The 24,481-nt window shown below is 39.3% G+C and overlaps 1 protein-coding gene across 2 annotated transcripts; it reads left to right on the top strand.

Moving 5' to 3' along the window:
- The first annotated feature begins 19,418 nt into the window (after window positions 1–19,418).
- On the top strand, window positions 19,419–23,780 carry LOC132624925 (uncharacterized). 2 transcript variants are annotated; one of them, XM_060339691.1, is made up of 5 exons: window positions 19,419–19,567; window positions 19,838–20,114; window positions 20,387–20,485; window positions 20,585–22,880; window positions 22,957–23,780. In XM_060339691.1, exons 4-5 carry the CDS (start codon window positions 22,131–22,133, stop codon window positions 23,674–23,676), a joined length of 1,470 nt encoding a protein of 489 aa, XP_060195674.1. In that variant the 5' UTR covers window positions 19,419–19,567; window positions 19,838–20,114; window positions 20,387–20,485; window positions 20,585–22,130; the 3' UTR covers window positions 23,677–23,780. The 2 variants fall into 2 exon arrangements, with proteins under 2 accessions (XP_060195674.1, XP_060195675.1); XM_060339692.1 differs by having other exon boundaries at window positions 19,427–19,567; window positions 20,032–20,114.
- Window positions 23,781–24,481: the final 701 nt, after the last annotated feature.

The raw sequence follows: 24,481 nt of genomic DNA, 5'->3' as shown, positions 1-24,481 counted from the left end.
CCACTCTCAAGAACTGCCTTTATATATCTCGACCATGCCCAAAAATAAGTGGGACCATAAATCTGACGTGGACTGAGGAAGGTTCATGAACATGAGGAGTGGAGCCCACATCCCATGGTATTTTCATTATACCACATTCTGGTACATCCTATGGTAGCATTTTGATATTAAGGTCATGTTTGGACATTGTTTGAAATTATGATTTGAAATTATATTTCGACATATAATTTGGATATTTTAAAAGATATTTTTTTTTATAGATATAAAAATCTCAAAAGTTGTGAAAATTATCAAAACATTCTCAATTCTTATATAATCTTACCAAATGAGTAAGTCATAATTCATAACAAAATTAATACGCTAATTCATAACAACAGGCTCAAAATTAATACTAGCTGACCTTTCTAAAAATACAACATCAATTAATCAAATTTTATTTCAATAAATAAAATTGGTAGACATAGATAAATTAAAAGGTTGGTAGACATAAATAAAATTTGGTGGAAGTTAATGAGATTGGTAAATGATTGATGGGGGTAATTGTTAAAAACATCTACCAACTTATGGGACTTTTTTTTTTACAAAATATAAACTTATGAGTTAAATTTTATATTTTAAAAAATTGAAAAAATCATGTTTCAAACCATGATTGAAAATGCATGTCCAAACGCTGGTTTGAAATCATGATTTTAAATCATGGTTTGAAAATTGATGGCCAAACGCCTACTAAGTTGGCGTTTGAACATGCGATTTAAAATCATGGTTTGAAATCCTAAATCATCCAAAAAGACATAATTTGAGGTTTCAAATCATGATTTCAAAAATTTTAAATATAAAATTTGACCCATAACTTTATATTTTGAAAAAAAAAACCCATAAGTTGATAGATATTTTTAACAATTACTCTCACTAACCACTTACCAACTTTTATTTATGTCTATCATGTAAGAGGATTATATTAAAAAGTAGTTACATTACTATTCATATTAATTTTTCTTTTTTATTGAACTAAAGTTTGATCAATTGATGTTATATTTCTTAGAAAGGCTTTCTAGTAGCGTATCAATTTTGTTATAAACTATGATTTGCTCATTTGGTAAGATTGTATAAGAATTGAGAATATTTTGATAGTTTTCATAACTTGTAGGGTTTTTATGTCTATAAGAAAAAATACAACTTAAGAAATTCAAATGGCATGTCCAAACATAATTTCATCTTATGATTTTAAACTATGTCCAAACGGCTCCTTAAGAAAAGTGATATTTAAAATAATATTTTTTGAAATTTGAAAAAAGGTATTTGAAAATTGAAGCTATCTTTGAATATGTAATTCAATTTTCTTTTCAAGAAGGTAATTTTGGTGAATTGGAGAAAAGTTCACTTGAATTGGTCAAAATCACTAATTAAAACTTAAAATTCGTCTTTGAATTTTCTTTAAAAATTAGCCCAACATAAGCAAACGCCTTTTTTTTCCTTAAAAAAATATCCAAACCGGTCCTAACACTAATTGGAATACAGTAGGCCGAGAAGAGAAACCATGGATCCACGTCAGTCGATGTCAATTGTTTCGTTTCGGCAAAACAAAAAAGAATTCTGAATTATTTCTCAAAATTTCCCCTTTAAATATTTTTATAGATATACACTCGAATATCCTAGACATTAAAATGGAGGTGTTATGACTATGAGTAGTGACACCTGATGAACAGTTGCCAAGTCCAAGTTTATCCGATGATGTGGGTGGGTCCAGCTTGCCTCTTCACCTAAATACATTATATGATGTTTTTGGAGGGTATCACCACTAACAGATAATAATAATTGAATTTACCTTGTAGCTAGTCTCTTCCTGTATTTTTCTTATAATATTGATAATTGCTTATTCAATTACATTGTCATAAAGTTTTAACTCATTAGAGCATGTTTTTATGAAGGACATTTTATGATTGATGGAAGAATCCTGAGACATACGCGGCGTTCTGCCTATGGTTTTGTTAATTATCTCCAATGTGAACGAAATTGCCTTTGGATAATAGAGAAATCCAGAAGAGTCTTCACAACTTTATTTTTTGGCCATTTTAAATGTGCACACTTATTTGACCATGCCATTCCAAATAATTGATACTGACAAAGTCACCAAATTACTCTAAAGTTCAATTACCTGCAATTACACTCTGATCTTGAGCCCGTTTGGCTAAGTTGCCCAAATTAGTTTGAGAAAGTGCTCCATCTATCTCAATTTATGTGACACTTTTCATTTTTCGAAATTCAAACTGTACGAATTTTGATAACATTTTAAGATGTATTTTTTCACCAATTTGATATGAGCAAATTAAGTTGCAAATTATAATACTTTTCATGTAGTTTTCAAATATATAAATTTTAATCTTAAGATATTAAGTTAATCTAATCCAATTTAGCTTCAAAGTTTAGTCAAATTGACTATCGAAAAGCGAAAAGTGTCATATAAATTTAGACGGAGGGAGTGTTTTTTTAATAAAGAGTGTTTTTTGAAACATTTTTTCAATAAAAAGTAACAATTTGTATTTGATTAATCATTTGAAAGTGCTTTTATTAATATACAATATTTCAAAAAGTATTTTTAGTGTCAAATTACGAAATTTTTTACTACTACTAATTAATTTAGTAAATGTGAATTTTTGATATAGTGTAATTAATTTTTTCTAAAACTTCAAACATACTTATATTTTTCAGAGAAGTTTTTTTCAACTTTTGCGTAAAAGCTATAAAATAATATTTTCATATTCAAAATTCTTTATTTCTTCACCAAAACTTGCCTACATATTTCATCTCTAAAATAAGTTTATCTTTTTCAAAAAAGGAGGAGGAGGAGGAAAACATATATTATTTAGATTGGTTAAATAACTGACAAAAACAAAGTTGGGCAAGAAACATAAGTTATTTTTACGGAAAAGGGTAAAAAATGCCCTTTAACTATCCAATTGAACAAAAATGCCGTCTGTTCATAGTTTGGTTCAAAAACGTCCTTAAACTATACGAAATTGAAAAAAAATGCCCCTATTGTTACTTAATTGGTATAAAATATCCTTTTCCTAATAAACATTATATTTCTTTTCTTTTAAACACATTTTTTATATAAAAATATTATTTTTAAAGAAAACCTTTTCTTATTTCTTTTCTTTTAAAATCCCTTTAACTAATAAAAAAATAGGAAGTAATTTTTCTTCTTCTTAATCTCGTTTTATCAATAAAAGGAGATTACCCTGTGTATTTTTTTAACTGATAATATAGGTCATATATTGTTAGGCCCCGTGTTTTCGTACAATTGGAAATCGAGAAATAATTATGACTCGGGTGTTAGAAGGATATAAATTAATTTGTGAGAATATGACTATGTTGGTTGTGAAATCTTTAATGCTAAGACCTCGGGGAAGGCCGAGGATAAATTTGGAATTTCGGAAATTAGTTTCGGGAATTACAAAACGGGACTTTTCTCGAATTGGGCCAAGAAAATGCAATGCAAAATCAAGGCCCAAGATCAAATGGGGGCCGGCCATAGTGTGGCCCAAATCCATTTTAAAAGGGGCATGTGCTATGCACATGACCCCTAAGTGGATATATATGAGGAACACTTAGCATTATCCAAGAGAAAATCAAAAAAATTCAAGAACACAAGAAGAGAAGGGGTTCGGCCGTGAATAGTGTAGAAGAGAAAAAGAAATTCCCAAGTTTGTTTAGTGATCCAAAAATCTTGGTTTCTACATAATTAAGAAATACTCAAGACGCTCTCCGACGTGGTATAATTGGTTTGGCACAAGGATTCCGTTTGCGACAAGTCGGAAAGTTAGTAAAAGGTAAGAATCTTGCCCCTCTAATGTTATAGAATTGCTATGAATGTGTTAAGGATTGGAAGTAGACGAGAATCCCGTAATTTTAACGTAAATAGAAAGTCGTGGGTGTGTGTTTGTAGTGGGTTTGGCCGAGAGCCATAGAAGGAAAAATTGGTGTGAATTGATCTTGGTTAAGTTGGTCTAATGTGTTGTTGTGATCCTTATATCATAAATGATCGATTGTTGAATTAAATTGGCGGTGGAAAATGATTTTGAATATTATCGGAAAGTGTATACCTTCGGTATCTTTATGTATATCAATGTATATCTTGGGTGTTATAGACTTTAGATATGAATCTATATCGATGTTGATGAATTCGGAATGAAACGACGGGAGTTAGAATGTTCGTAGTGCATTTTAGATGTTTTGAAGAATTTGGGAAAATAATGGATTTTTATGCAATTTCGTGTATGGCATGGTTTGTAATTAGAATGGGATTATATAAGTTTGAATGTGGGAATGCATACAATTATGTAGATATAGAATTGGAATTTTGAAAGTTTGAATGGAAGTTGCCAACTTTAGAAATCATGTAGAACTTTAAAGCTAGAATGGTTTGATTGTTGTTTGGTTTGGTTGTTGATGTGTGGGCTGTTGTGATTGGTTAATTTGAGCCGAGTTACGCCTCGGGGATGTTAGATTTATAGGGGAAATGCTGCCGAAATTTCGGTAGGCAAATATGGAGTTAAAGGCATTTTTGAGCCTAAGGATCTCATTTGGTAACTTTGACCATTTGCAGATTTTTGACGAAACGGGACGGGACTTTTGGAAGAGCTTACGACGTCTGTGAGGTATGTAAAGCTTCCCAATTCTTTATTTGGCATATCTTAGTGTGTTAGTTGAATATGAGACCTTCCGGAGCATCTCTGCTCCTCGAAACCCGATCCACAGGAAAGTTACTATTCATTCAATTCGATTGAAGCCTAAAGGCTCCCTTTTGGCTAGAATGTCATTATTCGTCCGAAACCTATCGAAATGTGGTCGGGTAACCTAGAAATGATTATGTATGACCCTTGGCATATAACTGCTCATAAAAATATGTTCGCCACCTCACTTCGACTCGAGGTGGGTCCGCTACCCCCAAAATGCCCGAATTGCCCTTCGGGCCATCTTTGAGAACAGAGTTGAACGTACCCCTTCTGATCTTTGGAACATCCTTCCACGGGGTATGTTTGGACTATTCGATGCACTAATCCATGTCTTGAACTATATAGACCATTTTGGAATCGTTTTGCAAAATGAAACCTTATGTCGACTAAGTATTCGACTATTTTGTAATAGGATATGATTTATGAGTTTACTTTGTTTTGAAACACTATTTTGAAATACGATTTGCATTTGTTTGCTCACGAATCCGCTCGTGCCTTATTATGACTTCGTTCACCGGTTCCCGGGCCGGTTTTGATTCGTGCGCTGCATGATAAATTCGGCTGTATGCTGTGTTACGGTTCCCGAGGCTTCGCCATAGGGCCCGGTTCCGTTTGGAGTTATGCTGTGATATGGCTCGGGATGCGATACGCTCACCGATGATTATGATTATGTTCGGGGATGTACGGAGATTTGAAACCTTCTGGTGTTATGCTGTGTGTGGCGTCAGCGTTGGAGTGGCGACCACGTTCCTAAGCGTTTGCATGATTTCATTTGCATAGTATATACGTATATGATTTCGATACAGATTTTGACATACCAGTTTGTACCCCACTTTGACATTTGATTTGCTTTCGGTTTTGATCTATAATTCTGTACTCCGTGCTTTACATACTCAGTACATATTTCGTACTGACCCCCTTTCTTCGGGGGCTGCGTTTTATGCCCGCAGGTGCAGATATCGGTGATCCTCCGCAGTAGGCTTCACTTCTTGCTATTCCGGAGTACTCTTATCCGATCCGGAGCCCACTTTTGGTACAGACTCTTTTGTTTTGTATATATTTGGTATGTCTGGCTATTTGGGTACGGCGGGGCCCTGTCTCGCCACATGTCTTTGTTTTGAGTTCGTAGAGGCCTGTAGTCATATATGTGGGGCGAGGGTCCTATGTGTTTATTGTCTGATTTTGCTTTCGGGTCTTAAAGCGGTCTGTTTGATATGATGGCCCCAAATGGCCCTTTTGTATATATTTGTATTTTGACCGGCGATGTCTATTCCGCCGCTTTGTTTGAGTTTGATTTGATATGACCGCTTAAGACATATTTTCGATATAAATTATGTTTGATATAACTTCTTGAAAATTCTGAAATAAGTTTGGATTCGGAAATGATGATGCGATTTGGTCTGGGCACCCAGGTAGGGTGCCAGTCGCGGCCCACGGGGCTGGGTCGTGACAAAAGTGGTATCAGAGCGGTTTGTCCTCGGAATGTCTACAGGCCGTGTCTCGTAGAGTCTTGTTTATCGATGTGTTGTGCACCACATCTATAAACGGGAAGCTACAGGGCATTTAGGATGTTACTTTCTTTGTAATCTTAGATCGTGCGATAGAGCTGTGCTAATAGGATGATTTTGATCTAACTCGCCTTCGTGTTTGCAGTGATGCCTCCGAAGAAGGCAACGGCAGCCCAGAAGGGCAAGGCGAGGATTGGGGAGACTAGCCAGGCACAGCGAGCTACCCGGGCTCGTGTATATGATTTGCCTGAGGATGTGCCACAGTCTGAGGGGTCTGCTACACCCCCACTAGTACAGCCTGGAGCAGGATCTTCAGCAGCTCCAGAGGTCCGTGTACCCGCACCTGAGACTCCAGCTCCTCAGCCAGGGGCGGAGGATAGGACCTTGAGGGAGGCTGTACAGTTGCTGACTACGTTGGTAGCAGGGCAGGCTCGCAGACGCGGGCGTAGGGATGATGATGATGATGACAGGCGGGATAGCCTGCGAGTTCGGGAGTTTCTGCTATGTGGCCCTCCAGAGTTCTTCGGGTCTAAGCCCGATGAGGACCCCCATGACTTTATTCGGGGGATGCGACGCTCGCTGGATTTGGTCAGGGCTTCTGAGACCGAGTCAGTTGAGCTGGCTTCACACAGGCTTCGAGATGTGGCTACCCACTGGTATGAGACTTGGGAGCTGTCTAGGGGAGTGGGAGCCCCTCCAGCCACTTGGGATCAGTTTGTGACAGCATTCACCCGCCACTTTTTGCCACCAGAGTTACGGCGGGCACGGGCTGACCGATTTTTACGTCTGCAGCAGAGGGGTCGGAGTGTCCGCGAGTATAGCCTTGAGTTTGATTCTCTGGCCTGGTATGCACCGGCCGTGGTAGCAGATATGTCCGATCGGATGCACCGCTATGTTATGGGATTAGACCGGTATTTGGTAGACAGCTGTATGGCCGTGTCACTGCAGACAGACATGGATATTTCCCGGCTTCAGGCCTATGCGATGGGGATGGAGGACCGTCGCAGATCTGATCCTGCTGGCAGAGATAGAGACAGGAGGCCGCCCAAGAGGGCTAGATCCGCGGGTTATTCAGGGGATTCTCGAGGCGGACAGCCTCAGCAGCAGCAGCAGTCTGACAGATATTTTCCTTCTTCCGGCCGGGGTACTCAGTCAGGCAGCCGGAGATTCGACAGTACGGGACCGTCTGGGGCCGGTCAGAGCTCCAGAGTGGCAGGTTCGCAGGTATCCAGGGGTCCCAGTCAGGCCAGACCACCTAGACCCCGTTGTCCACACTGCGGGAAGTCACATCCCGGGGAGTGTTACCGAGCGACGGGAGCTTGTTTTTCTTGTGGCGGTCAGGGCCACTTTATGAGAGATTGTCCATTGGCTAGCGGTTCTGGTAGTGCTGCTCAGCAGACAGGGTCAGCCGCCGGTTCTTCTTCTGCTCCATCAGTTGCACGCCCTGGAGGGCGAGGTATTTCAGCACCGGCAGGACGCGGTCGAGGCCGCGGTGGCACTTCAGGTTCTAGCGGTCCCTCGAACCGCATATATGCTTTGGCCAGCCGCCAGGATCAGGAGGCTTCGCCAAACGTCGTCACAGGTACATTGCTGGTTTTCTCCAGATCTGTATATGCATTGATTGACCCTGGTTCTACTTTATCGTATATTTCCCCGCTCGTTGCTAGTAAGATTGGGATAGTGTCTGAGCCTATAGAACCGTTTGAGGTAGCTACGCCAGTTGGGGATTTTATTGTAGCGAGACAGATTTATAAGGATTGTTCTGTGACCATTTATGATCGTAGCACTAAGGCTGACTTGATAGAGTTAGACATGCTGGAGTTTGACGTCATTATGGGCATGAACTGGTTGTCTTCCTGTTATGCTAATGTCGACTGCCAGAAAAAGGTAGTCCGTTTTCAGTTTCCAGGAGAACCAGTCATAGAGTGGTTCGGATCTACAGCATCGCCGAGGGGTAAGTTTATTTCATACCTCAAGGCTAAGAAGATGATCCAGAAGGGTTATATCTATCATTTGGTTCGTGTGCACGATACTGCCGCGGAGGTACCTACCCTTCAGTCTGTTCCGGTCGTCAGCGAGTTTCCAGATGTTTTTCCTGACGAGCTTCCTGGCCTTCCGCCTGAGCGGGAGATTGATTTTTCTATTGAGTTGATGCCAGATACGCAGCCTATATCTATTCCTCCGTACAGGATGGCACCAGCCGAGTTGAAGGAGTTGAAGGAGCAGCTGAAAGATTTGCTGGATAAGGGCTTTATTAGACCCAGCACATCACCCTGGGGAGCGCCGGTGCTGTTTGTCAGAAAGAAAGACGGGTCATTGCGGATGTGTATCGACTACCGGCAGCTGAATAAGGTGACTGTTAAGAATAAATATCCCCTCCCCCGGATTGATGACTTGTTTGACCAGCTGCAGGGTGCTAGACACTTTTCAAAGATAGATCTGCGTTCTGGTTATCAACAGGTGCGAGTACGGGAGTCAGATATCCCGAAGACTGCCTTCAGGACTCGGTACGGGCATTATGAGTTCAGAGTTATGTCTTTCGGGCTGACTAATGCTCCAGCAGTATTTATGGATCTGATGAACCGGGTATTTCGGCCTTTCCTGGATATGTTTGTTATTGTGTTTATTGATGATATCCTGATTTACTCGCGATCAGTCGAGGAGCATTCAGATCATTTGAGGACGGTACTTGGCATCCTCCGTCAGCAGAAGTTATATGCTAAATTCTCTAAGTGTGAGTTCTGGTTGACTTCTGTGGCATTCTTGGGCCATATTATCGGCGCAGATGGTATTCGGGTTGACACGCAGAAGATTGAGGCTGTGCAGAATTGGCCCAGGCCTACTACACCGACAGAGGTGCGTAGTTTTCTTGGATTGGCTGGGTATTACCGCAGGTTCGTGGAGGATTTCTCTTCTATTTCAGCACCACTGACGAGGCTTACCCAGAAAGCAGCAAAATTCCAGTGGACAGATGCTTGCGAGCGCAGCTTTCAGATGCTGAAGGAGAGATTGATTACAGCACCAGTTTTGGCTCTTCCAGAGGGATCTGACGGGTATGTTGTCTATTGTGACGCCTCTGGTATTGGGATAGGATGTGTATTGATGCAGCACGGTCGAGTCATAGCCTATGCTTCCCGGCAGCTTAGACCGCACGAGAAGAACTATCCCACTCATGATCTTGAGTTGGCCGCAGTGATTCATGCTTTGAAGATTTGGCGGCATTATTTATATGGGGTCCATGTTGATATCTATACGGACCATAAGAGTCTCCAGTATATTTTCAGACAGAAGGAACTAAATTTGCGGCAGCGGAGATGGCTTGAGTTACTAAAGGACTACGACGTTGATATTCTGTACCATCCGGGGAAAGCCAATGTGGTAGCTGACGCGCTTAGCCGCAAGTCCGTGGGTAGTCTGGCTGATGTTCCATCTGATAAGAGAGATTTGGTTCGTGATATTCATCAGCTGGCCAGCCTCGGAGTTCGCTTGGTGGATTCTGGAGATTCTGGGATTTCTGTTCGTCCAGTTGCTGAGTCATCTATTATTCAGGAGGTAAAGCAGCGCCAGTTTGAGGATCCTCTTTTGATTCAGTACAGAGATGTGGCCCTTAATAAAGCAAAGACTCAGTTTGAGATCTCGCCTGACGGAGTATTATTATATGACGGCAGATTCTGTGTACCGGACGTTGCGGGCTTACGGCGGCAGATTATGGGCGAGGCCCATAATGCACGGTATTCTGTTCATCCTGGTTCCACTAAAATGTATCGGGACCTCAGGTGTTTGTATTGGTGGGACGGCATGAAGAAAGATATTGCTGAGTTTGTTAGTCAGTGCCCGAACTGCCAGCAAGTTAAGATCGAGCATCAGAAGCCCGGTGGATTATTGCAGGAAATGGAAATTCCAGCCTGGAAATGGGAGATGATTAATATGGATTTTGTTGTTGGATTACCGCGCACTCCACGCAGGTACGACTCTATCTGGGTTGTTGTTGACAGGCTGACGAAATCAGCCCATTTCCTTCCGGTTCGGACTACTTATTCGGCTGAGGACTATGCCAGATTGTATATCAGAGAGATAGTCAGACTTCACGGAGTCCCGATATCTATTATTACTGACCGAGGTACCCAGTTTACAGCAAATTTCTGGAGGTCATTTCAGGAGGGATTAGGGACTCAGGTGAGTCTCAGTACAGCTTTTCACCCTCAGTCCGACGGGCAGGCCGAGCGCACTATTCAGACGCTCGAAGATATGTTGCGGGCCTGCGTTATTGATTTCAGGGGCAGCTGGGATGATCATTTGCCGCTTATTGAGTTTGCCTATAATAACAGTTATCACTCCAGCATTCAGATGGCTCCGTACGAGGCCCTTTATGGCAGGAGATGCAGGTCTCCTATTGGCTGGTTTGACGTGGGTGAGACTAAGTTGATTGGCCCAGACGTGATCCAGGAGGCTGTAGATAAGGTAAAGCTTATTCGAGAACGATTATTGGCTGCTCAGAGTCGACAGAAAGCTTATGCAGATAGACGCCGTCGACCGTTAGAGTTCCGGATTGGCGACTGGGTATTCCTGAAGGTGTCGCCCATGAAGGGTGTCATGAGATTCGGTAAAAAGGGTAAGTTGAGCCCCCGGTACATTGGACCGTATCAGATCGTGCGAAAGATAGGCGAGGTCGCCTACGAGCTAGACTTGCCATCCGATTTGGAGTCCGTGCACCCGGTGTTTCATGTGTCTATGCTGCGGAAATGTATTGGTGACCCTTCCAGGATATTCCCAGTAGATGATCTCCAGGTGACGGAGCAGTTATCTTATGACGAGCAGCCGGTATCTATTCTGGATCGTCAGGTGAGGAGATTGCGCACTAAGGAAGTGCCTTCGGTTAAGGTTCTATGGCGAAATAACAACCGGGAAGAGATGACTTGGGAGGCGGAGGATGAGATGAAGAAGAGATTCCCCCATTTATTCCCTACGCCTCCTGTAATCTAGACTTTTGTATTTGTTGTACCAATGAACGGACGGACCATGTGTGTTATTTATATAAAAATGGTTTTCCCGTTATGCTTGTGAGCCTTCATAAGATTTGTTTAACATTCGGGGACGAATGTTCTTAAGGGGGGGAGGGTGTTAGGCCCCGTGTTTTCGTACAATTGGAAATCGAGAAATAATTATGACTCGGGTGTTAGAAGGATATAAATTAATTTGTGAGAATATGACTATGTTGGTTGTGAAATATTTAATGCTAAGGCCTCGGGGAAGGCCGAGGATAAATTTGGAATTTCGGAAATTAGTTTCGGGAATTACAAAACGGGACTTTTCTCGAATTGGGCCAAGAAAATGCAATGCAAAATCAAGGCCCAAGATCAAATGGGGGCCGGCCATAGTGTGGCCCAAATCCATTTTAAAAGGGGCATGTGCTATGCACATGACCCCTAAGTGGATATATATGAGGAACACTTAGCATTATCCAAGAGAAAATCAAAAAAATTCAAGAACACAAGAAGAGAAGGGGTTCGGCCGTGAATAGTGTAGAAGAGAAAAAGAAATTCCCAAGTTTGTTTAGTGATCCAAAAATCTTGGTTTCTACATAATTAAGAAATACTCAAGACGCTCTCCGACGTGGTATAATTGGTTTGGCACAAGGATTCCGTTTGCGACAAGTCGGAAAGTTAGTAAAAGGTAAGAATCTTGCCCCTCTAATGTTATAGAATTGCTATGAATGTGTTAAGGATTGGAAGTAGACGAGAATCCCGTAATTTTAACGTAAATAGAAAGTCGTGGGTGTGTGTTTGTAGTGGGTTTGGCCGAGAGCCATAGAAGGAAAAATTGGTGTGAATTGATCTTGGTTAAGTTGGTCTAATGTGTTGTTGTGATCCTTATATCATAAATGATCGATTGTTGAATTAAATTGGCGGTGGAAAATGATTTTGAATATTATCGGAAAGTGTATACCTTCGGTATCTTTATGTATATCAATGTATATCTTGGGTGTTATAGACTTTAGATATGAATCTATATCGATGTTGATGAATTCGGAATGAAACGACGGGAGTTAGAATGTTCGTAGTGCATTTTAGATGTTTTGAAGAATTTGGGAAAATAATGGATTTTTATGCAATTTCGTGTATGGCATGGTTTGTAATTAGAATGGGATTATATAAGTTTGAATGTGGGAATGCATACAATTATGTAGATATAGAATTGGAATTTTGAAAGTTTGAATGGAAGTTGCCAACTTTAGAAATCATGTAGAACTTTAAAGCTAGAATGGTTTGATTGTTGTTTGGTTTGGTTGTTGATGTGTGGGCTGTTGTGATTGGTTAATTTGAGCCGAGTTACGCCTCGGGGATGTTAGATTTATAGGGGAAATGCTGCCGAAATTTCGGTAGGCAAATATGGAGTTAAAGGCATTTTTGAGCCTAAGGATCTCATTTGGTAACTTTGACCATTTGCAGATTTTCGACGAAACGGGACGGGACTTTTGGAAGAGCTTACGACGTCTGTGAGGTATGTAAAGCTTCCCAATTCTTTATTTGGCATATCTTAGTGTGTTAGTTGAATATGAGACCTTCCGGAGCATCTCTGCTCCTCGAAACCCGATCCACAGGAAAGTTACTATTCATTCAATTCGATTGAAGCCTAAAGGCTCCCTTTTGGCTAGAATGTCATTATTCGTCCGAAACCTATCGAAATGTGGTCGGGTAACCTAGAAATGATTATGTATGACCCTTGGCATATAACTACTCATAAAAATATGTTCGCCACCTCACTTCGACTCGAGGTGGGTCCGCTACCCCCAAAATGCCCGAATTGCCCTTCGGGCCATCTTTGAGAACAGAGTTGAACGTACCCCTTCTGATCTTTGGAACATCCTTCCACGGGGTATGTTTGGACTATTCGATGCACTAATCCATGTCTTGAACTATATAGACCATTTTGGAATCGTTTTGCAAAATGAAACCTTATGTCGACTAAGTATTCGACTATTTTGTAATAGGATATGATTTATGAGTTTACTTTGTTTTGAAACACTATTTTGAAATACGATTTGCATTTGTTTGCTCACGAATCCGCTCGTGCCTTATTATGACTTCGTTCACCGGTTCCCGGGCCGGTTTTGATTCGTGCGCTGCATGATAAATTCGGCTGTATGCTGTGTTACGGTTCCCGAGGCTTCGCCATAGGGCCCGGTTCCGTTTGGAGTTATGCTGTGATATGGCTCGGGATGCGATACGCTCACCGATGATTATGATTATGTTCGGGGATGTACGGAGATTTGAAACCTTCTGGTGTTATGCTGTGTGTGGCGTCAGCGTTGGAGTGGCGACCACGTTCCTAAGCGTTTGCATGATTTCATTTGCATAGTATATACGTATATGATTTCGATACAGATTTTGACATACCAGTTTGTACCCCACTTTGACATTTGATTTGCTTTCGGTTTTGATCTATAATTCTGTACTCCGTGCTTTACATACTCAGTACATATTTCGTACTGACCCCCTTTCTTCGGGGGCTGCGTTTTATGCCCGCAGGTGCAGATATCGGTGATCCTCCGCAGTAGGCTTCACTTCTTGCTATTCCGGAGTACTCTTATCCGATCCGGAGCCCACTTTTGGTACAGACTCTTTTGTTTTGTATATATTTGGTATGTCTGGCTATTTGGGTACGGCGGGGCCCTGTCTCGCCACATGTCTTTGTTTTGAGTTCGTAGAGGCCTGTAGTCATATATGTGGGGCGAGGGTCCTATGTGTTTATTGTCTGATTTTGCTTTCGGGTCTTAAAGCGGTCTGTTTGATATGATGGCCCCAAATGGCCCTTTTGTATATATTTGTATTTTGACCGGCGATGTCTATTCCGCCGCTTTGTTTGAGTTTGATTTGATATGACCGCTTAAGACATATTTTCGATATAAATTATGTTTGATATAACTTCTTGAAAATTCTGAAATAAGTTTGGATTCGGAAATGATGATGCGATTTGGTCTGGGCACCCAGGTAGGGTGCCAGTCGCGGCCCACGGGGCTGGGTCGTGACATATATACAAGATCACAGTAACCCATCATTAATTTTCATTTAGATAACGATAAAATTCTTTTTCCTAATAAAATATAAAATATTTTTATTTCTTAATCTTTTCCAAATTGAAGTAGGATAAGTATTTGCTGATCTAATCATTGGTTTAAAGTTAAAGATATAGCAATCATAATACCATAAAACAAGAAAATTTATTAAATTGCTTCAAATCACAAAATATCTTTATGATATCGTTGACAGAGTTATTATTGATCGTTTTTCATTTTAACGTTAAAACCAAGGATTACATCAGCAAATGCTTATCCTACTTCAATTAGGAAAGATTAAAAAATAAAAACATTTTCTATTTTATTAGGAAAAAGAATTATATTGTTATCTAAATGAAAAGTAATGAATTTTATTGTTATCTAAATGAAAAGTAATGATGGGGTTACTATGATCTTATATGTGTATATATGATATATTATCAGTTAAAAAAAATATATTTAATTGATAATCGCGATTAAGAAGAAAAAAGATTACCTCCCACTTTTTTATTGGCTAAATAGATTTAAAGAAAAGAAACAAGAAAAGGTCTCTTTAAAAGTAATATTTTTATAAAAAAAAATGCGTTTAAAAAGAAAAGAAACAAAATGTTTATTAGGAAAACGGCATTTTTATTCAGTTTCACATAGTTTAAGGGCATTTTTGGACCAACCTATGAATAGAGCGCATTTTTGTTCAATTTCACATAATTTAAGAACATTTTTTTTACCCTTTTCCATTATTTTTATGAATAATAGCAAAAAGTACTACAAGACAACAAGAGATTTCGCTAAAAAAGCTAGGGAGACAGATATTTTATTGCTATTGTGATTGAGGTAAAAATGAACAGATTTATTTAGCTTCCTATTTATAAAAGAAAAGATACAGTTGCGAAGCTTTCCAAGAGCTGCTTGTAAGCTGTCTGCTTGATTGCAAGTCTGAGAAAACTATTGCAAGGTTTTTCAGGAGTTACTTGCAAGCTGTCTGATTTAACTACTCACGAGTTACCTACTTGATTGCAAGTTTGATAAAACTGCTGTAAAGCTTTTCAGAAACTGTGCGCAAGCAGACTTCTTGATGTCAAGCCTGAGGAAGTTGCTACAAGATTTTTCAAGAACTGCGTACAAACTGCATGCATGAAATAATTACAAGCTATTTACTTAAGATACATGCTTCATTGCAATTTTCTTCAGAAGCTATAGTAATACTTCAATGGACATCCACGAAACATAACATTTATAGCAGTTATTGTATTTTAATTCTTCTAGTACAAATTTGATCAGAATATGCGCGCAAAAGTTCGATTCTATTTTCTAGAGGAAACCCCTAGCTAGTGTTTGAAACGATATATGCGTGAAAAAGTTCGATTCTATTTTCTAGACTAGAGGAAACCCCTAGCTAGTGTTTTAAACTTTCGTTTCAACTCTTTCTAGCTTATCTGGAGTTTTAATTTACTGCACCGTCTATTTCATTCTAGTTTGCAATATTGGGGAAAATTTTGAAAAAGTCAAAGATAGTAAACTCTAGAAATTTACAAATGGCTATATTCTTGCAAAATTTAGAAACCAGTAACCGTCGTTATAGGTTGCGGGCCGCCACGGTTTCCAGCTTATTTTAGCTGGCTGAATGTTTTTATTACTAAAAAAAATTAACAACGAACATATATCTCCACATATCTCTGAATAAACAAGTTTTCAAGTTGGCATCCTAAACATATTTTAATATAACGTTTCCTAAAATATGTTTTCATTGCTGGGTGCTGCCCATCTTTAGAAACACGTTAAAATAATCATCAGTGAAGATATTGTAGAAAATCAATTTGCTTATTCAGTAAAACCTGGCCAGCTGATTTTTGCCATGGAAAGAGAGTGGCAGTGAAGAAATAATCGATTCAATCGTTGGTACCGTTTTTTGTCACCCTCAACAGTTGATGATTAATTGATTTACTTCCAAAATCTCGATTAATTGATGTACGTAACGCGTGTGATAGTTTTAATTAAGTTTGAGATAAAATAAAGTATTTGATGTGTGATGCACATTGCACAAGTAGGCATGCGGATTAGCTTGGATATACAGTCAAACCTCTATATAATGACAGCATTTGTCCGAAAATTTCATAGCTGCTATAGTGAAGTGTTGTTATGTATGTATACTGACATTTGATGGTTGGATCTCATTTAGTTGTTATAAACAAAAGTACGCATAAATTTATTTTTCTATACTTTTTTTTATATATTTTATAAACAAAAACAAAATACTTGTTGATTTTAAAATCTCGATTGATTTTTCTGTTTCATTAATAAAAATTGAAGTGACTAATAAATTCATAACTAGTTGTACCGTACTAAGGAGCATATGCATTTTAAATTAATTGAAAATTTAAATATTTCAAGTTTGACGTAAGAATTCTACAATTGTAGGTTGTTTCGTAAATTTCAGTCTCTTAGTGATAATATAACGCTTGAATTAACGAAGATTTTTGTCCAAACTTTTAGCAAAAAGGAATTCAATAGCTTTCTCTTGATGATTACCATAAATATTTTAATATTTTATTTCTATACATAATATATTTCTCACAAAAGATTACTTCCCCTAGTTCAAAAAGATTGTCCACTTAGCTATTTGCACACCTCTTAATAAAATACTAACTCGGAGGCAAAAATAGGTAGTTTGACTAAACTATCCAAAATTACATAAGTATTGGGATTTGATCACTTAATACCTAATAAGGGCAAATCTAAAAAAATAATGTTAATTCTTTCTTGATTAGGTAAGTGGACACCCTTTTTTAACAAAAAATAAGGGCTAAGTGGACACTCTCTTTTAATCGGAGGGAGTATTACACAATATTTGAGTATGACTATTATAGAGAGATAATTTTACAAAGAGTGTACCGCTATAATGAACGTCACTGATGTTATAGGTAGAATGTTGTTATAGAGAAGTAAAATATAACATGAAAAATCGATTCCGAAGAAAATATCAAGCCGTTAATGAAATGCCGTTATAACGAATGCCAATTATAGAGAGGTTTGACTGTATCACATTATGCGAATTACGTTATGGATATTCATTTACAATTGACGAGTTGTCATGTGGCAAGTTATTATGATATTTGAAAAAAAATCTTCGTTTTTTTGGTTAAAAATTCATTACTCTTTCTTAAAAGCTGGCCGAAGTTACGTTGAAGCCCCGCCGTTCTACACTGCTGCTCGCCGCGCATTCTATCTTAGCATATCTTTAGCGTCAAGTTAATAAGTTGTATTATATTTTATTATTATCAAATTATAATTAATTATAAATACTTTTTTCATTTTATATTTTAATTATAAAAAATATAATTTGATATAATCATCATATCCTACTGGAGTAATTTTTACCGCATCCACTAAGCCACAGACTACTACTTGTTTAAGTCTTATTACTCTATGTACGTAATGTGCAATTTCCTTTTCTTTTGAGGTTCTACTCTTTTCCCGTGTGTTATTTTGGCTTTATTGATACAGTCAACCATTTAATATTTGGTCATTCAAACCTTAATTTTATACTTTTGAAAAAAAGAATTTGCATAACTAGAGTTATTTTCAGTCTGTTTTACTCTTTAAAGACGGCAAGATAATATATTTTTGCATGTATGTAATTGTAAGGACTTATCTTTCGTTCCTGAAAATAATAATCAAGACAAGAAAAATAGCGACAAAGAATAATATTTGATTTCAAGAATTTGCGCGGGGGTTACAATCTTTATGAAATCTTAAATAAAAAGATGTAATCCTCTGATTCTTCTCCTCACGATACGGCCGTCAATCAAGGGCTTTTGCTTATTCTTGAATGGACGAATCACTTGTTGTTGATATTTCACTACGAATGCGGAGCCGAGCTTTAATCACAAACGTAGAGGTATGGAAACTTGCGGCTCACCACTTGGAGCGAAGACTTCTTAGTATGCGAAAGACTTGCGGCTGAGAGTTTCTCTATGTATTTTTCTTCCTCCCTTTGGCTTTGTGAAGACCCCTATTTATAGTTGCAGGGGAGAGCTAGGGTTTGTATATGATTGGTTGAACTATGTCATTTGAACACTTGGCGACATTTGATTGGTTCTTTTATTGACTTGACATGCTGCGTCACTTATGCACGTGGCATGATTTTATTGGTCCTTGACTTGACTTGGCACGCCACGTCATTTGACATGTGGCATGGACCTTGGGCTAATAGAGTGGGCTCATCATGTGAAGTCCGACAAGATAGACTAGCTAGCCCAATTGAATTGGTCTTTCAATTAAATCCATACCAATTGGACTTAAGCAATTAATCCAATTATATTAGACCATAATATTTGTTCGGACGAATATATCTTGGATTTAATATAATTCGAATTTCTTGTGAATTTACTTTTAATAAAATTTCGTCGTCTACAAATGCCCCCTGCTTCAAGGCTTGTTGAGGTGCATGACTTGTCAGGTCTTTTAGAGACGAGACTTGAAGCGTTCGTGCGGCAAACATTTTTTTTTACTCCATGTAGTTGATTTCTTTTTTTTTTTTGCAAAATATTTGAGACTTGACAATAACTTGGTCAAGTTCTTTGATGGCACCGCAATTTGATCGTCGGAGTTTTTAGGTGGTGGCATTCTCTAATTTGCAAGAGGTCCACTCGACTTTTGATCATTTGCTAACTTATTTCGCACTTCGAGGCGTTTCCAGTTGATGGGAAATATCGTATGGTACTCCTTGCCATTTGATAACCGAGGAAATCAAGTTCCTTATCAGCAAATGTTATCAAGACTTAAGAAGTATCATAATTTTGTTTTGGGTCATAAACTACACAACGGGCAAAATCTGTATTAAGATAAATCCCTGTAGCTTCCTTTCTTTTGTTTTTTTATTTTTACTTTTGCTAGTTTAGGCGCTCAAGTTATGACAACCCATTTTTCAAGCAGCCAACACGTCTATATTTTCATAACTAGCTCAAGTTATGATTCCTTTTCAAACAGCCCCATTTTCAAGCAGCCAATACGTCCATATTTTCATGCTTCCCATATTTTCCATACTTTCCATATTTGCATGGTATTTTTGTTATTTTCTTAGGAGAACATATGAAATTTCCATAAGTTCAAACTTTCCATGTATAAACTTAAACTTTCCATAATTCGGTTCCAACTAGTACAAGGATTTCTTTGTGTTTGACATCTATAAATATCCTGCCTTCTCATGGTGGCTGGGCATCAATTTGTAGCATTGTCAAGTTGGTTCGAACCCATCGCTCTATCAGGTAATTTTCCCTCAACATGAATTTTCGTCACTTTCTTCGCAGCTCTACATGTCTGTGATAGAAAATCCATATCTCGATGTAGGAACGTCGAAATCATGATCCGCTTGATGTTTCGGAAACTAGACTCGTAGAGCTACGTCATACGTGGAAACCATGACCAAATCGCTTATATATTTACTCAGATATTGATCGAGAATCAGACCTTCAGTTCTGGTTCACTGGTTTATTAGTCTCGCGCGTCCTGACGAAAAATCTTATATCTTGACTTAGGAACATCGCAATCACGAACGGTTTGCGGCGTTGGAAAGAAGACTCATAGAGCTACGTCATATACGAAAACCACAATAAAATTGCTTCTATATTGGCTCAGTTATATTTGTTTTAATCAGCCACATAATCTGATTTTGCTTTCTTGGCTTTGGACATGTTCTACGAAACTTACCCGTCCCCTTTTTTTTTCGCAGGTCTTTGGGCGCATCTGCATTATCATGGTGGTTTGAACTCAATTTGCAGAATCATCGAGTTGGTTCGAACACATCTCTTTCAGGTAATTCTCTTCTTCAATATGAATTTTCGTCACTTTATTCACAGCTTTGCATGTCTGTGGTAGAAAATCCATATCTCGATGTAGGAACATCGAAATCATAATCCGCTTGATGTTTCGGAAACTAGACTCGTAGAACTACGTCATACGCGGAAACCATGACCAAATGGCTTATATATTTACTCAGATATTGATCGAGAATCAGACCTTCAGTTCTGGTTCACTGGTTCAGTAGTTTTGTGCGTCCTGACGAAAAATCTTATATCTTGACTTAGGAACATCGCAATCACGAACGGTTTGCGGCGTCGGAAAGAAGACTCATAGAGCTACGTTATATACGAAAACTACAATCAAATTGTTCTATATTGGCTCAGGTATATTTCTTTTAATCAGCCACAAAATCTGATTTTGCTCTCTTGGCTTTGGACATGTTCTACGAAACTTACCTGTCCCTTTTTTTTTTTCTTTTGCAGGTCTTTGGGCGCATCTGTACGGCTTTAAATTTGAACAAATATGATGCACTTTCGTGATCGCTATACGCCGCATCCTCATCTAGAGATAGTGAGCGACAAACGAAATCCGAACGCCAAAGTCCTTGCCTTGGAGGTTCAACCTCCAGTGATCGGTGCCTTCTCGCTTGACGGAGAGCTTTCTACGCTTCATCTTGCTGAATGGTCTAAAAAGGAGACCAAAGACGTCATGAGCAACTTCTCAGGCAAAGCCACTGTTATGGACGTCCCTCTGTTGAATTCCGCAATTCATCGAGAAGTCGCGCCCACCGAATCTTCTCATCCCCATGGATGTTTCAACAACTGGAGTGTCCCGCCTTCTGGTTTCGACAAAGTTTGCTACACACCCGGCTACTGGGAGTGGGTGGAAGATGTTCTTCCTCGCTATGAGGAAGTCTTGGAGCGTGTCAAAGTTTACGATGCCATCTACGCTTCTTTGTTCACATATGATTACGATGACAACGTACTGCATGCTTTTTGTGAGCTTTGGCGTCCGTCTACCAATACGCTTTCCACTTTCGTCGGGGAGATGTCTATCTCGCTTTGGGACTTACGAACAATTGCAGGACTTCCCATTCACGGATCTTTTTATGATGAATTTTTTCCTTCGGCGAAAGAATTGACGCAAATGGACAATCAGGGGAAACCATGGCTCCCCAAGAGCTGCCTATACTTGTTTTCAGCCTTTTACAAACTTGCCGAAGGTGACCGTCATGAGGTGTCCATCTATGATTGGGTGAAATTTTGGTTTAGAGGACCAAGCAGGTATGCGGAGCCTCCGCAAAAGGCGTCGAAGGGTCGTGCAACGAAGCCAAGATTGAATCACAATCCTTCTGGGCATATTGACATGAATTACTTACCACGAACTGATGAGGAGCATGCCCCCTTCGTCGAGCTAGGAGTGGAAGATTCACTTAGAGATGAGACAAATTTGTCGGCTTTCCTAACATGTTGGCTCTGCAAGTTTGTTCTCCCCCATAAGAAAATTGACTATGTGCGTGCTAGCGTTCTTAAAGTAGTGAGCTTGATGGCTCATGGAGAGCAATTCTCTTTGGCAGTCCCAGTCCTTGCGAGCATATATCGTGGCTTGAGAGAGATCTCTACTTCTCCAGACTTAAAGCAGGGGAATATAATTTTCCCCATACACTATGTATATGGCTGGCTAGGAGAATATTTTAAGACCCATCATCATGCCAATCACTCACATTGGAGTATACCTTTATGCAAGATTTCTGGCGAGAAGATGGCCAAATACTTCAATTTTTCTGACGCCCGAAAGTTATTTCAACAAGATGATGCCCGCCACCTCCATCATTTGGCGTTGCTACAAGGTAGGGAATTATACTTCACCGATACTGGCGATCTCTCAGATTCACGGAACGATACTATCATAAGCCTTCGTTCGAGCTATGTTACACTTAGGCATGATGCAGATCTCATCGTGGAGTCCTATAGCCCTTATAGGTTTAGCTGACAATTTGGTTTTTGTCAAGACATACCTGGAGACCTCATGGAGCGACCATACGATGGCACATTGATAACACTAGCACAACTTTGGAATTCTTCAATTCGCCTTGGAACCTCTTCAAAAGTCATAATTCCGGTGCGCCCATCAGAAGGTAGTTCGCCTTTAATGACTCGTGAGTACATGGAATGGTGGCTAGCCAATCGGACAAATCCATCAGAAATGAGTCCTCGAATTATTTCACAAAAATCAATGCAAGATCATACACCTATGTTGTCCAAAAGAGGTCCGACTCGAATGAAAGAAAAATCGCATCCTTCTTCTAAGTCCGAGGTGCAACTTAATGATACTCCGCAAGCTCATGAAACTTCTTCTAAATCCAAAACCTTGAAGGATGTTGAAATCCCTATGGATAAAGGAGTTAAACGCGTCCGACTAGTCTCCAAGACAAGTGCTACGGCTCCTAAGGTGACCAACAATACTTCCAAAAGAAGGGAGCCTTCGAGTTCATTGGACAAGGGCGCCAAAGAAACATCAAGTCTCGCACCATCTTGCAACAAAAAGTCTCGCCCTTCCTCTCTTCCTATCGATGTTGGAAATACCATCGCATTCTCTAGTTCGACGGAGAGTAATACAAGTGGAGATCGACATTGGAATCGTTTAGAAAGGAAATCGAAGGAGTCCGACGATCACCATAATGAATTCGTTGATTTGGACGCTATTAGCATTGGATCTGATATCCATCTGGATGGGGATCCAAACTCGATGATGGGCTTGGAAGAAGTAGCAGAACAAGTAATATTTCTTCTCTCCATATTTTCTGCATTTACACTTTTTGTTTTTAAATCTGATTTTTTTGTTTGTTTTGTAGTTGGGTTTCCAGAAACTAGACGGGGTGAACGCGGCTGAAGTTGTCGTTGATCAGATTACACATCCGAAGACCTTCAGACCTTCCTCACAGCCATTGCAACCTAGCGCGTCGAGCTTTGATCCACAAGGGACTATTTTCCGCTTCAAATCAACTTTCGTCTCTGAGATATGGGGTGCATTGTGCGGATGGATTACACAATTTTCTTTAGGTTCCTTAGACAGCTTTATGGTGTTGGAGGCAAGTATTGCTTCGACTCTTGAGGAACTTAGGAAAATCAATATTATCGATGTTTCTGCTTTGGAGGGTCTTGTCGAGAACTTCTTCAAGGCGTATGCAGAGTATGACTCTTTGAAATCGTCGAAGATGACTAAAGAATTACACCAAGAATCACTTTCAGATGCACAACGGCGGCTCGATGATGCTAAACAAGAACATAGAAAGCTAGATGGGTCCATGAAGGAGCTTCAGGCAAATCTTGCGAATGTGGAGAAAGACTTAGCAGCCTTGAACTCTAGGAAGGAGCAACTTATTGCATTCCTTGACAAACACCAAGAGGAGTTGTCCAAAAATCAAGAGAAAATCGCCATTACAGAGGGCGAGATTCATACTATTGAAGCTAATCATGTGCTATCTGATGAAGAAGCAGAGAGACTATCCAAGCTTGAAGAGGCGGTTGAGAAGAGTCGTCAACAAATCCTATGCTTCAAGCCTTTTCCGTGACTTAGATTCTTGCTTAGGATTTTTACTTTTTAATTGCTTGTTATGATGTAGTGACATTTCCTTCTTGAAGCAATAAAAGTAGTCGCCTTTATTTCAACATGAAATATTTCGTCTTGTGATTTGGATCAATTTTCTCTCCACCCTTTTTGAAGATAACTGAAGAATCTTTTTTTTTCTCTCTTTCGAAATTTAGCTCGAATCCTGCCTTGTTCGACTTTTCAGCTTCACGCTTCAGCGGGAGAAAATTCATAACTCGGAGTACGAGCGTTGGAATCACAAGATTCCAATTTATATGGAAAGGGGACTCATTGATCTACAATATATATAAAAACGCGGCCAAATTACTTTTAGATTTGTACAGATAATTCTCCAAATTTCAACTCCGTTGCTGCCTTGTTCTATTTTTTCAGCTTTGCGCTTTGGTCGGAGAAAATTCATAACTCGGGGTACGAGTGCCGAAATGACGAGATTCCAATTTCTATGGGAAGAGGACTCATTGATATATAATATATATAAAACTCACGGCCAAATTCCCTTTATATTTGTACAGATAATTCTCCAAATTTTAACTCCGATGCTGCCTTGTTCTATTTTTCAGCTTTGCGCTTCGGGGGGAGAAAATTCATAACTCGGGGTACGAGTGCCGAAATGACGAGATTCCAATTTCTATGGAAAGAGGACTCATTGATCTACAATTTATATAAAAATCAAGGCCAAATTACTTTTATATTTGTACAGATTATTCTCCAAATTTCAACTCCGATGCTGCCTTGTTCTATTTTTTTCAGCTTTGCGCTTCGGTGGG

Source organism: Lycium barbarum, chromosome 12 (genome assembly GCF_019175385.1).
Source record: "Lycium barbarum isolate Lr01 chromosome 12, ASM1917538v2, whole genome shotgun sequence".
NCBI classification, from domain to species: Eukaryota; Viridiplantae; Streptophyta; class Magnoliopsida; order Solanales; family Solanaceae; genus Lycium; species Lycium barbarum.
Note: the sequence above shows the minus strand (reverse complement) of the source record. Positions and strands in the feature narration are given on the sequence as shown.